Genomic DNA, 24,671 nt, shown 5'->3' on the forward strand with positions numbered 1-24,671 from the left:
AAGTATATGAAGCTGCTAAGTCTGAATCAGCGTCAGACTCACCTGAGGCTTTTGGGCTCTGATAATCTGTGCCATCATCTGGAACTACATTGGCATCAGAATTATCACCAACAACAACACTTGCCTCCCTCTTAACTGTCTTTGCCCCTTTTGCACCATCATCACAAATGGGATGGCACTGAAAAACGCCAACTCTGTCCCATTGTGGATTGTCGTCAATACTCCTGGTCAGCCTTATTGTTTTTGTGTCTGTGATCAGGACACGATAAGACCCTTTCTCATACCCCAGGAAAACACCATGTTCTCCACGCTTGCTCAGTTTGTCACCCTGCGAGGTGTGCACCCAAACCTCCGAACCAAAAATTTTAAAATGCTTTACACATGGCTTCCTTCCCTGAAGCATCTCATACGGGGTGCAATTTACAGCAGACTGGTACCTCCTGTTATACACGTGACAGAAAAACGAAAGAGCTTCGGCCCAATAGGGATTGGGCAGCCCCGAATCATGTAACAGTGTTCTGATTCCTTGCTGCAGGGTCTGGTTTACTCTCTCACATAAACCATTCTGCCAGGGTGATCTGGGCGTGGCTGTCCTATGCTCAATGCCCTGTTCAGAAAGAAAACTCTCCAACTCCTCTGAACAAAACTCTCCACCCCTGTCTGTGAAAAGACAACGTACATTCTCATTATGTACATTCCTGAGCCATTTACAAAACTGGCGAAACTTAGTAAAGGCTTCAGACTTTTTCTGCAGCATATAGACCCAAACATATTTCGAATAGGAGTCTATCAGAACCATGAAAAACCTTGAATTGCCTCTAGAGAGCGCTAGAGGCCCCACTAAGTCTGCATGAATGACTTCATATGGTTTCTTGGCCTCTCTCCCAGACTCTGTACCTTTGGGAGCTTGCCCTGCCTTACTCTCAGCACAAGAAACACATTTCATGTGGTAGGGACATTCTTTCAACTTCATACCCTGAACCATATCAGGCATTTTTGCCACAGCCTGGAAATTCAAATGACCATAAACACAGTGGTAATAATGAATACATCGGTCATGCATCTTCTCATTCTTATTAACAGACAAATTGCAACACTCTTTCACAGTTGCTTCTGCAGTGCCTGTACCTGAAACAAAAGGCAATTGGTACAAACCATTTACACATTTTGCATATAGAATGAGCTTGCCATCTCTAAGAATTTCACAGCGAGATTTAGCAAACACCACCTTAAACCCTTGACGATCAAGCTGGGAAACACTCAACAAATTGTCCTGAATATCAGGTGCATACAGGACATTCTTAATTGTTGCATTCAGGCTCTTTAAGAACACAGTTCCCTTAGCCAAACTTGTGAGAACAGTCCCATCTGCTTGATGAATTGTTTTCTCTTGCTTCTCAAGCTGAACAAAGAGATCCTTATCTTTGGCCACGTGGTTTGAACAGCCAGAGTCGATCACGAAGAAACTCTGCCCACGTTGATTGGAGCAGCGAGAGATCAAAGCCTTTGAAGTAGCAGGTGCTTGGGGATTTCTTCCTCCTCCCCCTCTGCCTCTGAAGTTTCCCTTCTTCTTTGAAGATTTCTTGCACTGGAAACTCAAATGGCCTTGTGCTCCACACGAAAAGCACCGCTTCAATTTCAAAGCTTTAACAGCAGCAGTTTCACTTTCACTTTCCCCTGCTGAAGACTCAGGCACATTTTCAAGCACAATTTTAACAGCACCATTGTCCCGGCTTTCTCTAACAGCCTGTCTGCGATCCCACTCATTCAAGAGCACGCTAGACACATAATCTTCTGTTAGCCGGTCTGAAGGCATTGTAGAAATCTGGGCAGCTACTCCATCATAAGACTCATCTAGGCTATTGATCATCAACATTGCGAACACAGCCTCTGAAATGGCCAGGTCTCGCTGAACAAGGTCCTGTCTGAGACGCTTTAACTGAGATAGATGGTTAGGCAAATCACCACCTTTCTCCAACTGCAGCCTGCACAGCTTCTTGAAGAAAATCACACTGGAACCAGCATTTTGCCTCAAATGCATATCTATCAACTTATGCCAAACAGCTCGTGCAGTCTCTTGACCCTCTAAGTTTACCAGCAAGTGGTCTGAAACACTCAAAACAATTGTCCCTCGGGCTCTCATATCTGCAGCATGCCACTCAGCCCAATCATCATCATCTTTATCTGGAGGGTCATCTTCTATCGTGTGAAATAGCTTTTCCCTCTGTAAAAGCGCTTTCATCTTTACTTGCCAAACTGCGTAGGTTTCAGGCATGAGGAGAGAAAAGGACAGAGCCATCTGGCCAGTATGTGCACAGGCCATGTCTGCTATTACTTAGAGCAAGACACTTCCCTCGTGCAACACAGATAAAGCCTTGACTCCTTCAGCCACTCTCTCTCCCACTCAGAAGGCAATTAACAGGCAAACAGGGATGCTATCTTCTTTCTTTGGCAGTCAGCAACATACCTCCATAAATCAAGCAGCAGCAACAGCAACAGCGGCAGCTTGAACACTCTGCTCCAAAACAGCTCTGCTTCTGGGCACCGCAAATCAGTCCAGCATGCAGCCTCCGTTCCACTGTCCGGCAATCAGCAACAGAAACCTCTGGCGACTGGGACGACTGGAATGACTGGAACAACGTCAGGTCAGACGACTGGAACAACGACTGGGCCCATAACCGATGTCAGCATCGCCCTTGAGCCAGTGCACCAACTGGACTCATGTACCTCAACCCCGACTGGGCTAGGCGAGCTGGGTAGCACTGCCAGAGACCTCCTTTCTCACAGGAACAGGTCACAGTGCTGTGGACTCACAGCTTAGAGCTGAGAGCACCGGATTCACTGTCTCAATAATACAGTCGTTGGGCAGCAGAGTTTTGCAGAGTCTTGCAGAGTATAAACCACTCGGAGAGCAGCTCTGTAGAATATCTTCCTTTTATTCTGTAACTACAACTATGATACAAAACTATATACAGAGCTGAATATTCTAAGCATAAATCAATGCTACACTGAGAGTCTGCAGATGCTCTTAGCAGCAACCTTATCTCTAGGATCTCTAACACACACTCTCTCTCCGATACACTGACTGACTGACACTCACTCACACAAAGATGTGGTGCTGGGCAGAATAAGTAGATAGCAGGACACGCCTCCTTCTCTCTGGAGAGTCAGCAGAGACCATCAGGAGATAATCAGGAGATTCTTGGGTATGGGAGGGGTGAAATCTCCTCACCTCCCACATTCACAACAAATCAGTCTCCCACTCCTCAGTCCCTTTCACTAACCTCCCCTAGCCCTAATTCTTCCACATTCCTTTAAAACATTTCTGTGAACTGAGGAACACAAAAAACACCCTCACTGGTCACCTTCCACAGGTCAAAAGCCAATGCAGAAAATATTTAATAAAAACAGCTCTAAACAGGTACACAAGAGCACAGAAAAAAGGAGATGAGTTTCAAAAGCAATACCAAATGAACATTTAACACAGGGACCTTTCATTCAGCTGGAAAATGCTATCAGGAAAAAGGTCTTCAATGGGTTATGCAAAGTTCAAGTAATGAGCGCCTGGAATACTGATCTACAAGACAAGGGCAGCCCATCATTTTGGCAGTGAAAGGCAGACCTGAAAACTAAACAGATTCAACACACACCTTGAGCATTCCAGATTCACACTCCCTCCCTGTTTATCTAGCAAAAAGTTGCCACTTATTTTGTATATTTAGTATATATGACCTTCATTACTTTTATACATACATATGTGTATACAAATTTAAGTACAAACACTAAAACATCATTCCATGCATTTACATCTGATTTCCCCCTTTATGAGTTTCTTGGTGTAAGTAGTGAACCCTGAGTGGAAAACTCCATACATTTATATGTATAGTGTGAATTTGCTAATGAATATTAAGGTCTCCACTCCCTCTGAAGTCCTTTCCACATTCAATACGCCTGTAGTTTTCATTGTGTGTGAGTTAGCTGATGTCTTCTAAGGTGTCCACTTTGACTGAAGCTCTTAACACACTCCATACATTTAAATGGTTTCTCTCCTGTGTGAGTTCGTTGATGTATTCTAAGGTTTTCATATTGACTGAAGCACTTTCCACATTCAATACATTTAAATGGTTTCTCCCCCGTGTGAATTTGTTCATGTACTTTAAGTGCTCCGTTACGACTGAAGCTCTTTCCACACTGCATACATTTAAATGGTTTCTCTCCCGTGTGAGTTCGTTGATGTATTCTAAGTGTTTCACTACGACTGAAGCTATTTCCACATTCAATACATTTAAATGGTTTCTCCCCAGTGTGAGTTTTTTGATGTATTCTAAGGATTTCATATTGACTGAAGCACTTTCCACATTCAATACATTTAAATGGTTTCTCCCCCGTGTGAATTTGTTCATGTACTTTAAGTGCTCCGTTACGACTGAAGCTCTTTCCACACTGCATACATTTAAATGGTTTCTCTCCTGTGTGAGTTCGTTGGTGTATTCTAAGTGTTCCACTACGACTGAAGCTATTTCCACATTCAATACATTTAAATGGTTTCTCCCCAGTGTGAGTTTTTTGATGTATTCTAAGGATTTCATATCGACTGAAGCACTTTCCACATTCAATACATTTAAATGGTTTCTCCCCCGTGTGAATTTGTTCATGTACTTTAAGTGCTCCGTTATGACTGAAGCTCTTTCCACACTGCATACATTTAAATGGTTTCTCTCCCGTGTGAGTTCGTTGATGTATTCTAAGTGTTTCGCTACGACTGAAGCTATTTCCACATTCAATACATTTAAATGGTTTCTCCCCAGTGTGAGTTTTTTGATGTATTCTAAGGATTTCATATCGACTGAAGCACTTTCCACATTCAATACATTTAAATGGTTTCTCCCCAGTGTGAGTTCGTTGGTGTACTTTAAGTGCTCCGTTACGACTGAAGCTCTTTCCACACTGCATACATTTAAATGGTTTCTCCCCCGTGTGAATTTGTTCATGTAGTTTAAGTGCTCCGTTATGACTGAAGCTCTTTCCACACTGCATACATTTAAATGGTTTTTCTCCCGTGTGAGTTCGTTGGTGTATTCTAAGTGTTCCACTTTGACTGAAGCTCTTTCCACATTCAATACATTTAAATGGTTTCTCCCCCGTGTGAGTTCGTTGGTGTACTTTAAGTGCTCCGTTACGATTGAAGCTCTTTCCACACTGCATACATTTAAATGGTTTCTCCCCCGTGTGAATTTGTTGATGTAGTTTAAGTGCTCCGTTATGACTGAAGCTCTTTCCACACTGCATACATTTAAATGGTTTTTCTCCTGTGTGAGTTCGTTGATGTATTCTAAGGTGTCCATTTTGAATGAAGCTCTTTCCACATTCAATACATTTAAATGGTTTCTCTCCTATATGACTTCGCTGATGACTTTTAAGTGTGCCACTTCGACTGAAGCTCTTTCCACAGTCCACACATTTAAATGGTTTCTCCCCCGTGTGAGTTCGTTGATGTATTCTAAATGCTCCACTTTCACTGAAGCTCTTTCCACATTCAATACATTTAAATGGTTTCTCCCCCGTGTGAGTTCGTTGATGTCTTCTAAGATTTTCACTTCTACTGAAGCACTTTCCACATTCAATACATTTAAAAGGTTTCTTCCCCATGTGAGTTCGTTGGTGTATTCTAAGTTTTCCACTTCGACTGAAGCTCTTTCCACATTCCGTACATTCAAATAGTTTCTCTCCTTTGTGAGTTTGTTGTTGTATCCTCAATTTCTTTGTTCTTTCGCATAAATTCACAGGTGGCTCCATAGAATTCTGACTTTCATCTTCCTCACCTGTTTGGGAGTCTGGGAGGAAAGAGAATCCTGTTAGACTTTCAAGAAAGACAAAAAGGGAACTGAACACATGTCAATCCCTATCTGTACCTTCTCTCATTTTTAACACCTTCATTCTCCACTATCCTCTCTAGGTTCCAATTTTATGAAAGCTGATGAGATAGTGGCAAGAGCAACACATGATCACTCCATTCACACTTAATAAAGCACCATCGTTTTATAATACAGATCTATGGTGGAATTGGCTTATTAGACACGTCTATTTTTTTCTTTCTGAAGTGAAGAAATGATCTCAGGCTCAAGTAACAGTATTTCCCTTGTGAAATAAGTAAAACTTAAGTGCTACATGTAACTGTAAAAATATTGCAATATATTGGAACCTAAGAAGAGCCTGCTGGATCAGGCAAAGGCCCACCCAGTCCAGCATCCTCTTCTCACAGAGGCCAACCAGATGCCTGTGGGAAACCAGCAATCAGGATTGGAGCACAAGAGTCTTCTCTGCCTTCCTGTGCTTTCCAGAAACTAGTATTAAGAAGCATTATTGCCTAGACCACAAGGGCATAGAAGAGACGTCAGTCTTATCCTTTTTTTCAAGCTATCCAAGTTGCTGGCCATCACTGTCTCCTGTAGGATAGATTCCATAAATGAACTACGCTTCTGTTTATTCATCTTTTGCAGCCCTTAAAGGCTGATAAATGTATTATTGCCTAAGCTTCTGTGGGCTGCAGTCTGACAAAGTGGACTCTTGACCAGGAAAGCTGGTGCCACTATAAACTTCTGAGTCTCTTTGTTGGCTTTGTGTACTTATTTTCAAATTTGCACCAAGGTTATACCAGTGTCTCCATGGAAGCTTAGGAACGGACAAAATTACAGGGTGTCAGCTCCGTGAATCTCAAGCCTCTCGTGCCTCCGCTGACAGAGCCTGAGAACGCAAGAGATGTGATTCAGTTGGAATGTGATGCAGGGGAGGAGCAGCCAAGCTGCAGCAGGAGGAAAGAAGAAAGAGCAGGAAGAGGGGGTGACGGGGGGTGGGGGCACAGACTGTTATCTTCAGTTTGAGCTCTGACACAGAGCCCCCGAAATAGCCTGTCCAAAAAATCATAGGCTCGTGAGAATGTGCGAGAAGAGGGGAAAAGAAAGCGAAAGTGGGGGCTTCTTTGCTGGAGGACTCAGCAACTGCAAGCTGGGATGAACAGGCTGAAGACTGAGCTCCACAGTGATTTGTGAGTTTGAGCAATAAACCTGAGATAATTACTACTGGAGTTGTCTCGCGTCTGTGCGGGAGAACCAAGGGGCGCTAAAATTATTATCCCACTCACTCACTCACTCACTCTCACAAACAACCCCAGTCTGTAAGATTGGCAAGTTTACACAATTGGCTTATAATACCAGACACTCTTGGACTTTATATGCCCAATCCTAAGTGTAGAGCCTCCAGCCACAGGAATCGTGTATCATGATAACTGGTCCATTGTCCCTTAAGCCCACCAAACTGGGGAGGTGCATGCATTTATTGTGTTTTGATGCTGGTGGAATGTATCATTCTGACTCTGTCTATAAAAAATAAAGGTAATAGAAACCATTAAAATACATTAATTATAAATAATTATGGGAAACATTTCTATTCCCCTTCACCCATTATTCAGGATTGGTGTGCAACATCATTATCATCAATTATTCCTGCCATGGAAATAACACCTAAGGTTTCAAAGCCTGGAGGAAGAAAATCTGCCCCCACTACTTTAGGAAAAGGATTCAAGAAACAAAGAGCTGCTCCGGAGAAGGCCTCACCCGTTCCTTCTTCCTGTCAGGAACTTCCTTCCATTTGTCTCCTCTCCATCTTTTCCTCTTTCTCCCTCCGCCATCCATCTATCCCTGTCCCCATCTCCTCTTCCCTGGAACTCACCAGATTTCTGCAAGGGTCCTGGGAGGGAGTGCTCAGAGGTTGTGGGGAGGGATGCGGGAGACAGCCTGACCAGGTCAACTGTCCATCTCCCTCCTTCCATCCTGGCCAGGGTTGCAGGTTCAGTCTCAGCTAGGTTTGCAGGTTCAGCTTCCTGAGGAGCGCAGAAGTCAGAGCAAGTTGCAGCTTCCTGGGAGGGAGGGAAGAAGAAGAAGCCAAGGGAGTCTCAGAGCCCCTGCAGGGATTCTCCTGCCCAAGACATTCTGCTGCCCCTGGAGAAGCCCCAATTGGGCACCCCCTTCCCAAGAGCCCCCACCCATTTTCAAACACCTTTGCCAATTCCTTTCACCTGCCTGTCCCACCTCCCTTCCTAAGGCTGGCATGGTATGCACATTAGTGGCCTGAGAGTAGATCCCTTGGAAGTTAAGTTAATCTGCAAAGGACTGCTCTGAATACATGGGTGGCCCTTGCATGGAGAAGAAGGAAGCCCCTTGCTTGCATCTGGACCCCCTGGGAGAGGCGGGGGATCCGCCCACTGCTCCCTCTGCCCTCACTGCCTCCTCCAATGTCCTCCTGCCCTGCAAAAACCCTTTGCTCTTGTTCCTCAAAGGAGAGAGGCAGAAAGAGCCTTCAAACCCATCCGTTTCCTCCTCTGCTCCCCCTCCTGTCCTTTTGGGAAACAGGAACTTTGGTCAGGAGTAAACAACTTAGATGGAAAGTTTGCAAGATAAGCACTTTAAAGCACTGCTTGTTCCCACTATGTGTGAGTCTCTGTGTGTTTGGACCTAGAGGACAGCATACATGATTCCGAAAAGAGGGCAATTCTTTAAAACCGAAGGCCATTTCTACAAAATGGAAGACTTCCAAAGGCAGCCTTTTACAAGGAAATTTTTGACGGTTTTTATTTTGTTGGAAGCTACCCAGATGGGCAGAGGCAACCCAGGATGCAAATAATAATAATAATAATAATAATAATAATAGCTTCCTAAGCCTGTCCTGGGATGCGGGTGGAGCTGTGGGTTAAACCACACAGCCTAGGACTTGCCAATAAGAAGGTTGGCGGTTCGAATCCCCGCGACCGGGTGAGGTGAGCTCCCGTTGCTTGGTCCCTGCTCCTGCCAACCTAGCAGTTCAAAAGCACGTCAAAGTGCAAGTAGATAAATAGGTACCGCTCCGGCAGGAAGGTAAACGGCGTTCCCGTGCGCTGCTATGGTTTGCCAGAAGTGGCTTAGTCATGCTGGCCACATGACCCGGAAGGTGTATGCTGGCTCCCTCGGCCAATAAAGCGAGATGAGTACCACAACCCCAGAGTCGGTGACAACTAGACCTAATGGCCAGGGGTCCTTTACCTTTTTAAGCCTGTCCTGCTACGCATGCTGATCAGAGACTGTCCAAAAACCCCTTTGAACGCAACAGAGCTTCCTATTTTTACTGCTAACAGTGGGATCAGTCAAACCACGAAGCCACTGATCAGCCAGAGTTTCCTGTTTTCACCAAGCACAGTTTGAAGTTAGCTTAATATCCCAGCTTATTCCAAAGCTGGCAGCTGTAGTTTCCTGGTTTGGGCAAAATGGAAAGTTTGTTAGTTATGGCTCATAAGAGACTGCCTGGTTTCAGCACAGTTCACCCTCAGGGCCGGCCAAATCATGAGGTAAGCTGGGACAATTAGGTCAGGAGGCAGATGCAGGGAGATATGGGACCAGCACGTTCCCAGCTCCCCTGTTTGTTAGCCTTGCTGCCAGTGCAGGACCACAGCTGGTAAATTTGTGCAACTACCCATGCAGAGTCCTTCTCTTTTCCCCTCTCTCACTAAAGGTTGGGTGGGAGTCCTTCCTGGAGTGATGCATTCTGGTTGTGGGGGCCAGGAGAATGCGGTGGCGGCTAGAGTTTTTTGTTTTAAACTTGGGTCAACTTAGGTTTTAGCGTAACTTTGCTGCAGCAATGCATTAAAAACTGTTCCTATTTTTAACCCAGCTTTTCAGGCTGTGATTCAGTCATCTGAACCTGGCCATTATCTTAATAGATCTTGCAACAACCTTGCAAAATAGGCCAGTCTTATTTAATGCGACTACACATGGGATTTCTGAGGCTGCGAGACGTGCCAAGATTTTTACCTCAGTGGGGAGAAAAGAGCATTTTGGAAATGGAGGCAATTTAGAGGAGGAAAAGGGGGGTTGGTGGAAGGTCACCTCTTCTGACACAGCTTCTGCTCTGATAAAACTCAGAGTCACCTGCAGCTGTTTAGGTAAAGTAAGAATAGCAGGCGATATGATCGCAAACCTGCCATGTAAGGTTTGGTCTAGCAAACCTTTTTAAAGTGGATTAGAGAGAAAGTGCAGGGAGGAGGAATATTCACCACCAAAGCTAAGCAGAACCTCCATGTCTAGAGGCACTGGACCTGTGACCTCCAGGTGCTGGAAACCCAGGTGAGAGGAATCATAGAATCATAGAGTTGGAAGAGACCACAAGGGCCATCGAGTCCAACCCCCTGCCAAGCAGGAAACACCATCAGAGCACTCCTGACATATGGTTGTCAAGCCTCTGCTTAAAGACGTCCAAAGAAGGAGACTCCACCACACTCCTTGGCAGCAAATTCCACTGTCGAACAGCTCTTACTGTCAGGAAGTTCTTCCTAATGTTTAGGTGGAATCTTCTTTCCTGCAGTTTGGATCCATTGCTCCATGTCCACTTCTCTGGAGCAGCAGAAAACAACCTTTCTCCCTCCTCTATGTGACATCCTTTTATATATTTGAACATGGCTATCATATCACCCCTTAACCTCCTCTTCTCCAGGCTAAACATGCCCAGCTCCCTTAGCCGTTCCTCATAAGGCATCGTTTCCAGGCCTTTGACCATTTTGGTTGCCCTCCTCTGGACACGTTCCAGTTTGTCAGTGTCCTTCTTGAACTGTGGCGCCCAGAACTGGACACAGTACTCCAGGTGAGGTCTGACCAGAGCAGAATACAGTGGCACTATTACTTCCCTTGATCTAGATGCTATACTCCTATTGATGCAGCCCAGAATTGCATTGGCTTTTTTAGCTGCCGCGTCACACTGTTGGCTCATGTCAAGTTTGTGGTCAACCAAGACTCCTAGATCCTTTTCACGTGTACTGCTCTCAAGCCAGGTGTCAGGGGTTCAGGGAGAGAGACGCAGATGAGGGAGGAGATTGAGAGCAAGGGGGAAGGATCCCAGGGCGACGAGGAAGAAGATGACAACGAGTCGAGGACTTCCATGAGTCTCTCCAGTGAATCGGAGGATTCCCAAAAGGGAGTGCCCCTGGTCAGGCCAAGGGGAGCCACAGGGGGGAGTAGTCAGGAGCAGGGCAGCAGCAGGGGAACCCCCAGTGGGAGTTGGAGATCGGGACCGGCTTCTCCGCCGGAACGGAGTGAAGGGGGTGGAGTTCCCAGTGTGCCAGGCGGAGCAGAGCAGGAAGCAGAGAGGGGAAGGAGATCGGGGCAAGACGTCCTGCCGGAAGGGGCGGAGAGTAGTACCGAGAGCAGTGTAACTGTCAAGAGGAAGGTCAGAAGCAGCGTACGCGCGCCAAGTTCAAATGTGGAGGCGCGCGGAAGTGAGGAGAGTCCGGAGGAGGAGCCTGGTCCCAAAGCACGGAGGAGGGGGGAGCAGGCGTCAGAGGATTCAGCCTCTGGGGAATCCCGGAGGGAGGGAACCCAGGGGGGCAGAAAGACCCTGCAGAAAAGGAAGGAGAGGAAGAGGTGGTCCAGCGCAAGCCTCTTAAACTGGTGTAGAGGCGGGACTGATTCAGAAGGGACTTCAGCGGTCTAAGCCTAACAGACGTGGGGTCACGCGCCTCGGATGTGGAGCTAACAATGTTCTTCAATAAAAGCTTTTGTACATAAGCTGGACTTGGCGTTGGTCTCTTGTGAGCTGGGACCTCGGGTGGCCCTGACACCAGGTGTCACCCATCTTGTATTTGTGCCTCTCATTTTTTTTGCCCAAGTGCAATACTTTACATTTCTCCCTGTTAAAATTCATCTTGTTTGTTTTGGCCCAGTTCTCCAATCTGTCAAGGTCGTTTTGAAGTGTGATCCTGTCCTCTGGGGTGTTAGCCACCCCTCCCAGTTTGGTGTCATCTGCAAATTTGATCAGGATGCCCTTGAGTCCATCATCCAAGTCGTTGATAAAGATGTTGAATAAGACTGGGCCCAAGACAGAACCCTGTGGCACCCCACTAGTCACTCTTCTCCAGGATGAAGAGGAACCATTGATGAGCACCCTTTGGGCTTGGTCAGTCAGCCAGTTACAAATCCACTGAGTGGTAGCAAAGTCAAGACCGCATTTTACCAGCTTCTTTACAAGAAGGAGGGCACTTACCTTTCCCAGAAGCCCCTCAGTGTCTGGGAGCAGGGTCTGGTCTGCTCCCCCTACTCTCCCACTTGGCCACCGACTGGCATCTGCAGCTCCCCTGAAGGAGAGGACACTATTCCCAGATTGGGGAGGACTGGGAGCCTGTGGGGTTTCCCATCGTGAACGAGGGAGCTGCATCGTCTTCAGGAAATCCTGCTTCTGGGCATCCCAGTGCTGCTGCGGCTGCCCCTCCTCTTGCTCCTGCTTAATTTGAAATAAATCTGCCCGAGGCAGAAGATCCCTGATGGCCCCAACTTGGCCGGCAGGAGGTTTCTTTCCTTTGCACTCCAGTCTTTCCCTTTGAATGGGTCTCCTGGGTCCCTGCTCTTCCATTTTTACACCACCCTGCTAGAAAAGAATTAGACACAAAGTAAAATAAAACCCAAGAATAAAAACAAAAGCACATTTTAACCATTAGCCAATTTTCGAAATATATTATTACTCTTTCTATTTCTGATGTTCAGGCTGTGAATGACAATCATTATGTCACCCAAATGACTCCACCCAGGGACGAGGGGAAGTTATTCAAAGACTGGGGGAAACATCAAGGTTTATGGAAGTACAAATAATATTTGGGGGGGGGGGGAACCAAGGCAGTGGGAGGGAAATCCAAAAACAACCCAGTGAGAGGACTGAGCATGTTCAGTGGACAGGGAATGCTGATCCTGGCTGCAACTTCTAGCATGTTGGAAAGGCAGCAACAGATCTTTGTATATGATTAAGGCTGCGACAGACCCAGCTAACATTGAAAGTACATGGCTTCACCCAAGAAATCCTGCCAGCTGCAGTTTGTTAGGGGTGTTGAGAACTCTAGCAATAAACTACAGGTCCTGTGGTTCTCTGGGGGAAGCCACGTGCTTTAAATGTATGGTATCTGCACAGTCTAACAAACAAACAAACAAACAAACAAACAAACAAACAAACAGACAAAAGGAACATTGGCCAACAAAATCAAACAACCCACTCCAAAATATTTTATATTTGATGGTCACAAACTCTCTTTATTGAAGATATTCTAACTTGCAGTCCATTGGCTGCATATGGCTTGCCAAGCCTCAGGGTGTGTCCTGCTAGTCCCTGCTGTTTCCATCTCCTGATCTGATCATAGGCTGAAGATCTCTGTCTGTCCTGGAGAAAAAGGTGCCTAAAGGGCCCTTACAGAGATCTTTTCAACTCCAATTTCAGCCCAAACCAGCACAGTGCTGAAATGGGGCAAAAGGAAAATAAATGATCCCTCTGGCTGCTCTTTAAAGAGGATTTCTAAAGAACAATCACAAGGGACTTTTTTCCACAGATCTCATTGCTAATTCAGCAGGGTCTTCTTGTGCTCTTATTTTTCCTCCCCCCAAGACTGGGGTTGGAAGGTTTAAACATACTGATTGTGTTTGCAAGACTTGTATGTATGCTAGATGGCATGTCTGGTGAGTGTGTGCAGCACCTCTGGTGAGTGTGTGCATGTGACTTTATGGTCTGCATCTCTTTTCTGTGTGCGCATGCATGTGCATACATTGGCCTCAAAGCTCACTGGAATGTGGCCTCCAGAATCAATGCAGCTTTAAGCCCATAAATGTTTCGTTCCTCCTGTTCTATCGGAAAGAACAATCAAATCTGAGACTATCAGGAGGAGAGAACTCCTGGATCTACAGAGTTAATGTTCTCAACATCCTATGGACACAAACTGCAATGAGATTTCTCTCTAATTACTAATTAGATTTTTTTCCTTAAAAATATGAAGCAAATAACAGATTTGGGTGGCATGCGTATCTATGGCAAGAGAAGAAAAAAGGTTATAAATCGTTTGAAAACCCTATCTTCCGGAAATCGTTAATTGAAGTATGGGACAGATATAAAAATCTATGAGAAATGGGGGTTTCACATTGGTTATCCCCATTAGAGGTTATGGGAGTCAAGAAAATTAATATGAGGAGTAATTGGATTACTTACGGAGATTTAGTGGTAAAAGAAGGAGAGAAATGGAGATTGAAGCCATACGAGCAAGTAAAAGAACATGTATTTGATTGGCTGCATTACTACCAGATAAATGATATGTTTAAAAAGGATGTGAAAGAAAAAGGGTATAAAGAAAAAGATTCGAAATTTCAAACGGAAATTGTTAACAATGATTGTAAGATAATCTCAAAAATGTATAAAATATTATTGGAATGGCACACGATGGATGAGGAAGTTAAATCTGTAATGATTCACTGGGCCAGAGATTTAGGGTATAGTATTGATATGGAAGACTGGCAAAAAATATGGAATGAAAATCTGAAGTTTACAGCATGTACTATGTTAAAAGAAAATGGTATGAAAATGGTATACAGATGGTATATAACACCAGTTAAATTGGCAAAAATGTATAAAACCTGTAACAAATGTTGGAAATGTAAAGAGAAAGAGGGTACTTTTATTCATATGTGGTGGGAGTGTAAGAAAGTGAAGGGGTTCTGGGAAATGATATATAATGAGTTAAAGAAAATGCTGAAATATAGCTTTGTAAAGAAACCAGAAACCTTCCTACTGGGAATAACTAGAAATGAAATAAATAAGAGGGACTGTAAACTCTTTCAGTACGCAATAACAGCAGCGAGAACATTGATGGCCCAAAAATGGAAACAAGAAGAATTACCAACTTTGAAAGAATGGAGAAAAAAACTAACAGATTACGCAGAAGTAGATAAATTAACTGGAAAAATCAGACTTCAAAGAGACCACAAGTTCCTAGAGGACTGGGGAAAATTCAGAGAATATTTGAAGAGTGTATGTGAGGAACAAACAACGCTAGTGTGTTTTAAAGAAGCTTTGTGGAAAAAATAAGGAATATTGCAAGAATGTAAACGAGGATAGAAAGATTTTACTTGAAGGCGATACTATAATTAAGGAATGTGAAGGTAGAAATTTAATTACGGATGATTGTCAGAGGAGCTGAGGGAGGTTCAAAAAGTCAAAATATGTGATTTGGAAAATTGTATGATTGGAGATATTGTGAAAATTTTAATAAAATTTATTATAAAAACATTTTAGAAATATGAAGCAGTATAGAAATGAAATGAGTAATAATCTGAACATGAATAGCTAATTTCAATTTCGCCTTCCTCAGTCTTTTACAATACTGTCTTCAACGTTTTTATTATCATTAATTCATTTCCATATGCCACACATCTTAAGAATCCTCCTTTCTTCTGCATTCTCTAAACTGTCACCCACTTCAACCCTCAGCCTTCATCTGAAAACTCAGCTGTATTACTGAGGAAGGTGGAAATAAAACAATTAATGAAACAGGTTTAAGCCTCTCTCACTGATTTACACGCAGACACAAGAGGTCACTAGCTTTGACAGCTTCGGAAAAGATCAGGGTGCCTTCTCCGGGAAATAGATCTATTAGCTGTTTTATTAGCCGTGACAGATCAACAGAGCCTCCATGTGTAGGCACAGTGTACCTTGATTTGGGGAAGACAAAAGAAGCCATTTCCTTGCTAAATGAATCTGATGGACATCATTACTACAAGAGAAAGAGAGCTTTCAAAGGCGATCAGACCAATTCACAAATGAGGGCGATAGGTTTATCAATGGCACTGGCAGAGGAGGGGGGGAAGGAGTAGTGGCCTGCAAAGGGTGTCAGGGGGCTGCAGGGTGAGAGGGACACCTCCCTGTTGCACTGCTCTTCCATTCCCCCCCTGCCTCCCCTTCCCTCTCCCCCGTGGGGAGGACCGTCGAAATGGGCTGGGCTCCCTGATGAGGGTTAGGGTAGGCAAAAGCCCCAGGTACGCCGCTGATCCGTGAGCGACTATATGCATCGTCCATCGCGAAGCAGCAGCTGCCTTGGACCCCTCATTCTGCCCCTTGAGCTCAGGACTGAAGGGAGCAGCTCCCCAGGGTCTCCGGCAGGGTCCGTGCCAGCCTGAGCCAGAGATGTTTGCCCCTGTGCCCTCCTGCAGATGCCCTGCCCCTCAGCTGCGCCCCTTCCCCTTCCTGCCCGATTGGGGGGCTCCCTGCAGCCTCTAGCTGGGCTCGGGGCCTGATCCTGCCAGGCCCACGTGCTCTCCCCCTCCTCCTCCCGCTCCTGCCCCCCCCCCCCGCCTCCTGCACCTCGGACTCCTCGCTCCGTCCCTGCAGCGGAATCCGGCTCCTCTCCGGGGAAACTCGCCAGGCCACGGGCCGCTGCTCCTCCGCTCTCCTCGGCGGGGGACAGGAAAGTGCAGCCGCTCTCGAGTCCCCCTGGCTGGCCCCGTTTCCTGCCTCTCTGAGCATCGGAGCTCGCTGGCTGTGGGTTGGGCCCTGGGAGGCTGCGAGGCTGGATGCGCCCCCTTGCGCTGTCGCTCAAAATTTATTGTATCATTGGAATCTACCTGGCATCTTCTCGGATATCCAGAATGTTGCACAAATAAGTCTCCTTGTGATCCGATGTGCAGTCACTGGTTTCCTCATCAGTAAATCTTTTCAGAAAGCTGGGACGATGCCAACCTGCAGCCACAGCTGTCAATTTTCAGATTTGAAAATAAGGGATCGGCAGCCTCACCTGTCCCGGGGACAGTCTACAGGATATCTAACAAACCGGGATAGCAGCTGGAAATGGCACTGGAATAAGGGAATTTCCGGCAAAAAAGGGAAGGTTGACAGCTATGCCTGCAGCCCGAATGGGTAGCTGGAGGAGGCAGTCCAGTTCCCAGCTCTGCTGGTTGGGATCCTGCAATCACTTAGCTCCAGCAACCGACCCAATCTGATGAAAATAGGGACATCCCATTCCATAACTATAATTTTACTATTTATACACCACACATCTTATTACGTTGCCCCAGCCACTCTGGGAAGTTTCCAACATGTATAAAAACATAATAAAACATTAAACATTTAAAAACTTTCCTTTTTTAAAAATATTTTTTATTAATTTTTCAACATGAATATACAATCTTATCCTAATTTTCTCAAATTTAACTCTGTTTAGACTTCCTTCCTAAAAAACTTTCCTATACAGGATTGCCTTCGGAGGGCCCGTGGGTTGGATAACTCCATTCCCTCCAGCATTTCTTCAATGAAAATGGGGAGACCCTAAGGAAAAGCGAGACATTCTGGGATCAAATCAGAAACCAGGACGGCTTCTCTAAATCAGGGACATCCCTGGAAAATAGTGGCACTTGGAGGGTTTGTCTTTCCCTGCTTTTTCGTTCGCTGCCTCTGGTCTCCTGCATCCATTTAGCAGAGGAGGGGAGCGGTTTTGGCCTTCATACTTCTCCACCCCCCATCCCCAATATAACCAAAAGCACAATATAACCAAAAAACACACACACCATTTGGGAGTGAGGACCAAAATAATAATAATCGTTTTATTATTTTATTACTTATTTTTTGCAGTTCAATCTACTGTATCTATAAATTTTATTGTTTATAGCCAATGGCCACCACTATACAAGCACAAATCATGCAGCTGCAAAACAAAAGGCATTGCATGCACCAGACCAGGATAAATCTATAGCGTCCAAAATTTATTTTCACATTTGTTTCAATGGGAAGGATATAGGGCAGCATAGTCCAGGTGGTGAGGTCCAGATTACAGCTTCCATCATCCTTGACTGTCATCCCTGCTGGCTGAAACTGATGGGAACTGGACACCAACATCTGGGGACACCTCAGTGGCTATGCTCTGATATACAGAATCTACAAAAGATTAAGGCACTGATCCAGAAGACAATGAACTGCGAATAGCAAGTGTAGCTAGGAGGAGAATGCATTGGCAGCAGGGTTTGGAAGCTGTTCCCTGACACAAATCCCCTTATTTCCTCCTCTGGAGATCTGAGGTCTACAAACCAATGGGTTGTTTTATTCAGAATAAGCTCACTGACATCAATGGAGCTATCATCATAATCATCTCCTCTGTGGGTGCCGCTAAGTGCCCTCTGTCTTTGAGCTTTTTGCTCTCCTAGTTATAAGGCTCGCTGGTTTCTCTAAGTCTGGGGAAAGTGCTAAGGATGATGGTTTAATTTCCATAAATGAGAATGTTTTAAGATGGAGTTTCCTTTGACAGTAGCCCTCATGTGTGTTAGTCACATGAGGGAGGCATTCCATTCTGTTGAGACTGTTATTCCAGTAACTGTTGTTTTTAACTGCTTTTCTGTTCTTTTCTCTCTCTGTGCATGAGGGAGAAGTGCTGCTGAGAGAGATGTCTCAGGATACTATCGTGTGTCAGTGTGATCTGTCTGAAGTGGAACAGTGGAAGATCACGAAATGCTGATCAAAATTACTGCTCAAAAGTTCAAAAACAGAATTACTGCTGAGGTGAAAGTAAAAACCTTTTGTAAGAAACTGTAAGACAATTCAAGTGAGAACATGCCCGTGTTTGAATAAGCATGAGATTGTAAATATATTTTTCTCGGTTATATGTTTATGAAAGTAAGGTTCTTTTGAATACCAAGAGTCTGGACATTGTAGTCTGTAAAAAGGAACTATCACCTAGAACAGCTATTTTGCTTCTTAGCTATAAGCTACTCTGTTACTTTGGATATCATCAAAATTCACACACAGACAGACTATAATGTTGCATACAGTATAAGGTTGGGGAGTTGAGAAGTGGGGATAGAGGGGGGGAGGGGGGAGTAAACTTTCATTATTTTACAGAGTGCATATCCAAAGTTTTTGTGTCGGTGACACATGCATAGGTTCTCCTATTCATTCATTTTCATTGGCAGTGAGAAAGATCGGGCCTCCAGGGCATAGTTGGTTGCCTTCAGTTGACTGCAGTGAAGGGAGAACCAATTGGAGGAACAGATTGTTGCAATTCTTGGAAAGGGATGGAAAAGAGCACGGCTACATCGCGGTTTAGTCTTTCAAGTACTTGTTGTTAAATACAGTGGTACCTCTGGTTACGTACTTAATTTGTTTCAGAGGTCCGTTCTTAACCTGAAGCACCACTTTGGCTAATGGGGCCTCCCGCTGCTACTGTGCCACCACCACACGATTTCTGTTCTCATCCTGAAGCAAAGTTCTTAACCCGAGGTACTATTTCTGGGTTAGCGGAGTCTGTAACCTGAAGCGTATGTAACCTGAAGCGTATGTACCACTGTACTCTGTGAGTTGAGTGAGGCTGAGAGACTCCAGAGAAGTGTGACTAGCCCAAGGTCGCCCAGCAGCTGCATGTGGAGGAGCGGGGACACGAACCACATTACCAGACTACCACTCTTAACCACTACACCACACTGGCTGGGAAAAGGGGAAGTTGTTTTCTTTGCATTAAGTTGTGAAAAATAAAGCAATAAAATTTAAAAACAACCCTTCTTTCAATGCTTTCTTTTTAAAGCAAAAAAAAGATGTAGTGCCATGGTTTGAACAGTTTTGCCTTGTATGGGAAGGATATATCTGAGATACAAATGCACACACAACGCTCTCCCCTCCATCCAGGCGAGGAGGAGGCATTGTCAGGAGTTTAAAGGCACATCCCGGCTGGCTAAGGTGCGAAGCAGAGCCATGGAAGGGGATGGGGTGGATTCTGAGGACCACAGACCACATGTGCAATTGGCCCCCCCAGGTATGAATTTCTCCACCCTTGGCACCACATAACACCAGTCTTGAAAGATCTACATTGGCTCCCAGTACGTTTCTGAGCACAATTCAATGTGTTGGCGCTGACCTTTAGAAAGGCCTCGGTCCAGTATACCTGAAGGAGCATCTCCACACCCATTGTTCTGCCCAAACACCGAGGTCCACGCTGAGGGCATTCTGGTGATTCCCTCCCTGTGAGAAGCCAAGTTACAGGGAACCAGGCAGAGGGCCTTCTTGGTAGTGGCACCCGCTCTGTGGAACACCCTCCCACCAGATGTCAAAGAGAAAAACAACTAACTGACTTTTAGAAGACATCTGAAGGCAGCCCTGTTTAGGATGCTTTTAATGTTTAACAGACTATTGTATTTTAATATTTTGTTGGAAGCTGCCCAGAGTGGCTGGGGAAACCCAGCCAGATGGGCGGGGTATAAATAATAAATTATTATTATAAATTATTAAGTGCAAATCAGGTAAGTGTAAAGAGAACTGTTTCAACCCAACTGTAGTGCATATGTAATACAGCCATACCTTGAATGTAAAACGCCTTGCAACTCAAATGTTTCAGAAGTCGTATGTCCGACACAGCTTCTGATTGAGTGCAGGAAGCTCCTGCAGTCAATCGGAAGCCGTGCCGTGGTTCTCGTACGGTTCCAGGAATCAAACGGACTCCCAGAACGGATTAAATTTGAGAACCAAGGTACGACTGTACAGAGATCAGGATCAGTGTGTTTGCAACTTCAGCTGAAAGTATTTTCCACAACTTTTTTTAACAGTAAAAACTTTTAATTAGTTCTATTTGACAAGAACATTGACAGCCACCAACAATTATGTGGATTTGTTTGCTAAAAAGGACAGATGTAAACAAAGCTCGGAGCTAAACAGGTAACTTCACAAATGAACCTTATATTTTCCTGCTTGACTAGACCAGCTGCCATGTTTGGGTTGTTTTGTTTTGGTTTTTTGAAAGGGAAAAAAAAGGCTCAAGCATCATTTTGACAGGCAGCAAACTTTCACCCTTAAGAACTATGGAATCTCTTATCTGCCACACAAGAAACAAGGCCTAATTCCACCCCCACCCCACCAACACACACCTTAATCCTCTCTAGCTATTTGCTGGTCCATCAACCCTGATGGACCTAGAAATATTCCCAGTTCCCCGAATTGCTGTCAAAACTATCACAAGGTGGTGTCAAGCAGATATTTCCCCTAATATTTCCTCACCTCAGACGATCTGATCCAAATCAACATTCATAAGCATGGAAACCGAATATGTTGATGCTTGCCTAAGTTTCCCATATTGGCAACTTGCAATCCCAGTTCCTGGCAGTCTGTTTCTGAACTGGGAAGCATTGGCTGGTTCCTGTCACCTGGCAGCTGGAGGTTTCCAGAGAGAGAGTGCAGAGGGCTGAGGAACCAGATGCTGGGACTGGAGTTCAACAACACCTGGGCCCCAGCCCTGCTATATGGAGACAAAGAATGCTTTCTTTTCAATCAGATTCAGAACTATTTCCTGTCTTTTTACCTAGGAAGTACATTTCTGTTGCACACTCCCCTCATCAAGCCCACCACAAGATATATTGCTTTCATGCACACAGCAACCCTGCGAGGGAGGTTTCACATGAAGATGGTGACCGGCTTTAAGACACTCAGAGCTTCACGACTGAGGAGGGATTTGAATTGTCCCTGGCATTTGTGGACCAAGACATAGGGAAACCTGTAGTCCTTCAGAGATCATTGGACTCCAGCTCCCATGAGTCCCAGCCAGGATGGCCAATGGCCAGGGAAGACGTGAGTTGAAATCTAACAACATCTGAAGGGGCCACAGGATGCCAGCCTTTCGCCAGGTAAATATTCTGTAACCATTTTATCGTTCTGGCTCACTTTTATTTTTCATGTTTGAACGTACAAAGGAACAAACTGTGCCTCAAAGAGGAAAGATCACCCAATCCCTGCCTCACCACCGGGTCGATTTCTTGAAAATCCGTCACGGAAGAAAAAAAGGAATATAACCAAGCAATATAGGTTAATACATTGCAACCATTTGCCTCTATCTTTGGCACCAGCCTACACGTAAACACTCTGCTGTGGGGAACCTTTCGTTATTTGTTAAATGAAAGGCCAGTGACCCATTGGAAAAATCTATTTTGTGGGGAGTGGGGTCCAAACAGAAGCAGTGGGGACTGATGCCCATTGCTTGGCAGAGCAAGAGGGAGTGTTAGGCGGAGCCAACCAATTCCAGAACCATCTTCTATAATCTGCAAGATAAAAAAATGTAAAAATTATATAACTTCACAGCTGAAGATTTTACTGTTTGAGGGCTCTTGTGTTTCTAATATTTTGTTGGAAACCACCCAGAGTAGTAGGGCAACACAGTTAGATGGGTGGTGTACAAATGATAAAATTCTGATGATAAAAAACTTAAGAAAAAAATAAAGAAGTGAATATATATAAAATAATGATAAACATTCAACTCAGCAGCTTTTCAGTGTGACACTTGTGGCTGTGTTTCTTTTTCAAGCTCACTTTTGCCTGGCGGCATCAACAATGTGGCCGCTAGCAGCTGGCTTTCCAAGTTCACCTCTGGTAATCGGGGGCCCCGGGGGTCCCTTGCAGGAGACCCCTCCATTCCCCGAGCCGAGTTCTTGCTGTGAGCTGGGCCCCTCCTGCGAGAGAAGCTCACGCTCTCAAAGAGCTTCAGCTTCTCTGGGGCAAAGAGAGCGGCGGTGGCCACAATGCACTCCTTCACCAGCTCGCCTCTGGAGAGCAGGCGAAGCTTTTTGGAGACCAGCTCGCTCACCATGAAGCTGGCTTGCTCCACGCTGTCCATTTCCTTCCTTGGTTCCGGGGCGATGCCTTGCTGGGCGTGCAGGTCCATTTTCAGCGCCTTGACCTTCTCCTCGCGGAGTTGCCCTTGGAACTCCTCGTACTGGATGTGCTTCGTCCTGTAGTGCCTCTGCAGGTTGGCCTTCTTCAGGATGGAGAGGGCCTCACCACAAATGAGGCACACGGGCATGCCTTTCAGCTCCACAAAGAAATAGTCGTGTGTCCATTTCTTATTGAAAATGCGGCACTCCAAATCTATCTTCCTCTTCTTGTGCAACGGCATTGCAACCAAATGATCTAACAAAGAAACAGGTGGAGCGGTTAACTGGATTTCTTCCAGGGTGAGGGGAGTGATGATATAATTATAATCAAGAGAAAATACTGGAAGCCAAGGCTCCACAACCTCCATCTTGTGCTTCAGCCACCTTCAGCCTTATTAGTGGGAGAGGAAGCCCTGCTGATGACATCCTTCCATGGCAGGATTAAAAACTCAGATATCTATCAGTTAATTGCTAAATGTCTCCTTAAACCTAGGCTACGGTCGCCACAATGGAATGCCGAGGTGCCATTTTTTACTTTTGGCAATGAAATTATCCTTATTATTCATTTCATTTCTATACCGCTTTCTATTTTAAAGAAAAAGCCTCAAAGCGCTTCACAACACATCAAATAAAACAAATAAAAAAATAAAAACCAATTCAAGCTTCAAGGGAAATATTTCAGATCCTTCTTCTCCCCCTCTCCTCGTGTGGGTTCTCCCGTGTGTCAGGAGAGAGGGGCTACCTGTCTGAAGCTCTAACTGCAGTCAGGGCAATGGGAAGGTTTCTCCCACCTGTGTGGATTCTGACCCCCAAGCTCTTCCTGCACTCAGAGCACCTGTATGGCTTCTTCCCCATGTGGATCCTTTTGTGTGAAGGGAGCAACGATTTCCAGCCAAAGCTCTTCCTGCCCTCGGAGCACCAGTGCAGCTTCTCTCCTGGGAAAGCCCCCTTGCACACAGTGAGCTCCTCAAGGCTTTCCCACACAGGCTGCAGTGATTGGGGTCAGGGCCATAGTTAGGGGACAGCGAGGAAAGCACCCACTAGGGGCACAGGTGAGGAGGGCCCCCCAAAAGCAGCTAAAAAATATGTCAGTAATATGTCTATAAATAAAAATTTCGATGATTGCCTGATAAGAAAAAGTTTTAAATAGAGGGTATTTATATGTTACCCGGGGGCCCTGCAACACAGCCGCTCGGAACAGAAAAGGGATTGGGGTGTGGAGGGGGGTGTCGCCCAGAAGAGAAGCGGCTCTGGCCCAGCAGAAGCCTCCCCTCCCCTCCCTCTCGGCAGCCTGACCAAGAGGGCAAGTTGAGGTTGAGGGCAGTGCGCAACGTGAGGGAAGGCAAGAGGGTGCATGCGTCCCTCTCTGTGTGTGAGTGGGTATCCAAGTGGAGGGATGGTGGAGGGAGCCAGCCCAGCACCAGGCTTCAGAGGTTCCTTTCGTTAGTGGAATGAGAGGGTTGCTGCCTCTGCCGCTGCTGCCGCCATCACAACACATGAAGGCAGCAAAGGCAGCAGCTGGCAATTTATTGTATATAGGCTCTACCACTCGAGCTGTGGGGGTTCGGATTGGTGAACACCGATCATGTATTAATAATGCTAATTTGGAGGCACCTCTGGTAGAACATTTTGTTTCTCATAATCATTCAGATACAGATCTATTATTTACAGTTTTATGGGTGAATCAGAAGGCAATTAGCATCAGAAAAGATTATGAGCGACAGTTACGGCAGCAAGAAACACGGTTTCTTTTCATGTTTCAAACCATTTATCCAGGGGGGTCTCAACTCTAAGTTAGACTTTAATTGTTTCAAATTTCATTTCACTGGTCAACAACAATTTTGTTGTCTGTGTTTTTTCAGTTGATTTAGGACGAATCTGATGCACTGAATCCAAAAATCACATTGGTTTTGCTCAATCAGGTTTTTGAGCTATGGCCACATGTCGTTTTTTTACGTTTTTGTTCACATGTACGCTTGTGTGGGGGATGCGGGTGTCGCTGTGGGTAAAAGCCTCAGCGCCTAGGGCTTGCCGATCGAAAGGTCGGCGGTTCGAATCCCTGCGGCGGGGTGCGCTCCCACTGTTCGGTCCCAGCGCCTGCCAACCTAGCAGTTCGAAAGCACCCCCGGGTGCAAGTAGATAAATAGGGACCGCTTACTGGCGGGAAGGTAAACGGCGTTT

General features: G+C 45.5%; 2 protein-coding genes across 4 annotated transcripts in view; both read right to left on the reverse strand.

Annotated features, from left to right (window-relative positions):
* Window positions 1–16,359, reverse strand: part of LOC144326057 (uncharacterized) — a 39,678-nt gene extending 23,319 nt beyond the window's left edge. The window contains exons 1-4 of one of the 2 annotated variants that reach the window (XM_077921819.1): window positions 16,183–16,359; window positions 12,061–12,441; window positions 7,729–7,915; window positions 4,021–5,834 (exon numbers count right to left, since the gene is read on the reverse strand). In XM_077921819.1, coding sequence (XP_077777945.1) covers window positions 4,021–5,834; window positions 7,729–7,915; window positions 12,061–12,441; window positions 16,183–16,344 — 2,544 coding nt within the window. In that variant the 5' untranslated portion in view covers window positions 16,345–16,359. Of the gene's footprint in view, window positions 1–3,361; window positions 5,835–7,728; window positions 7,916–12,060; window positions 12,442–16,182 lie in introns of those variants that run through there. The other variant, XM_077921815.1, reaches the window with a different exon arrangement.
* LOC144326275 (general transcription factor II-I repeat domain-containing protein 2-like) overlaps window positions 1–22,763 on the reverse strand; it is a 30,723-nt gene extending 7,960 nt beyond the window's left edge. The window contains exons 1-2 of one of the 2 annotated variants that reach the window (XR_013391470.1): window positions 22,424–22,763; window positions 21,325–21,881 (exon numbers count right to left, since the gene is read on the reverse strand). Coding sequence is in view for 1 of the 2 variants with exons in the window: in XM_077922830.1 (XP_077778956.1) it covers window positions 21,726–21,881; window positions 22,424–22,732 (465 nt within the window). In the remaining variant the exon portion in view is untranslated. Of the gene's footprint in view, window positions 1–20,387; window positions 21,882–22,423 lie in introns of those variants that run through there. The other variant, XM_077922830.1, reaches the window with a different exon arrangement.
* Window positions 22,764–24,671: the final 1,908 nt, after the last annotated feature.

This window comes from Podarcis muralis, chromosome 2, assembly GCF_964188315.1.
Source record: "Podarcis muralis chromosome 2, rPodMur119.hap1.1, whole genome shotgun sequence".
Taxonomy (NCBI): domain Eukaryota; kingdom Metazoa; phylum Chordata; class Lepidosauria; order Squamata; family Lacertidae; genus Podarcis; species Podarcis muralis.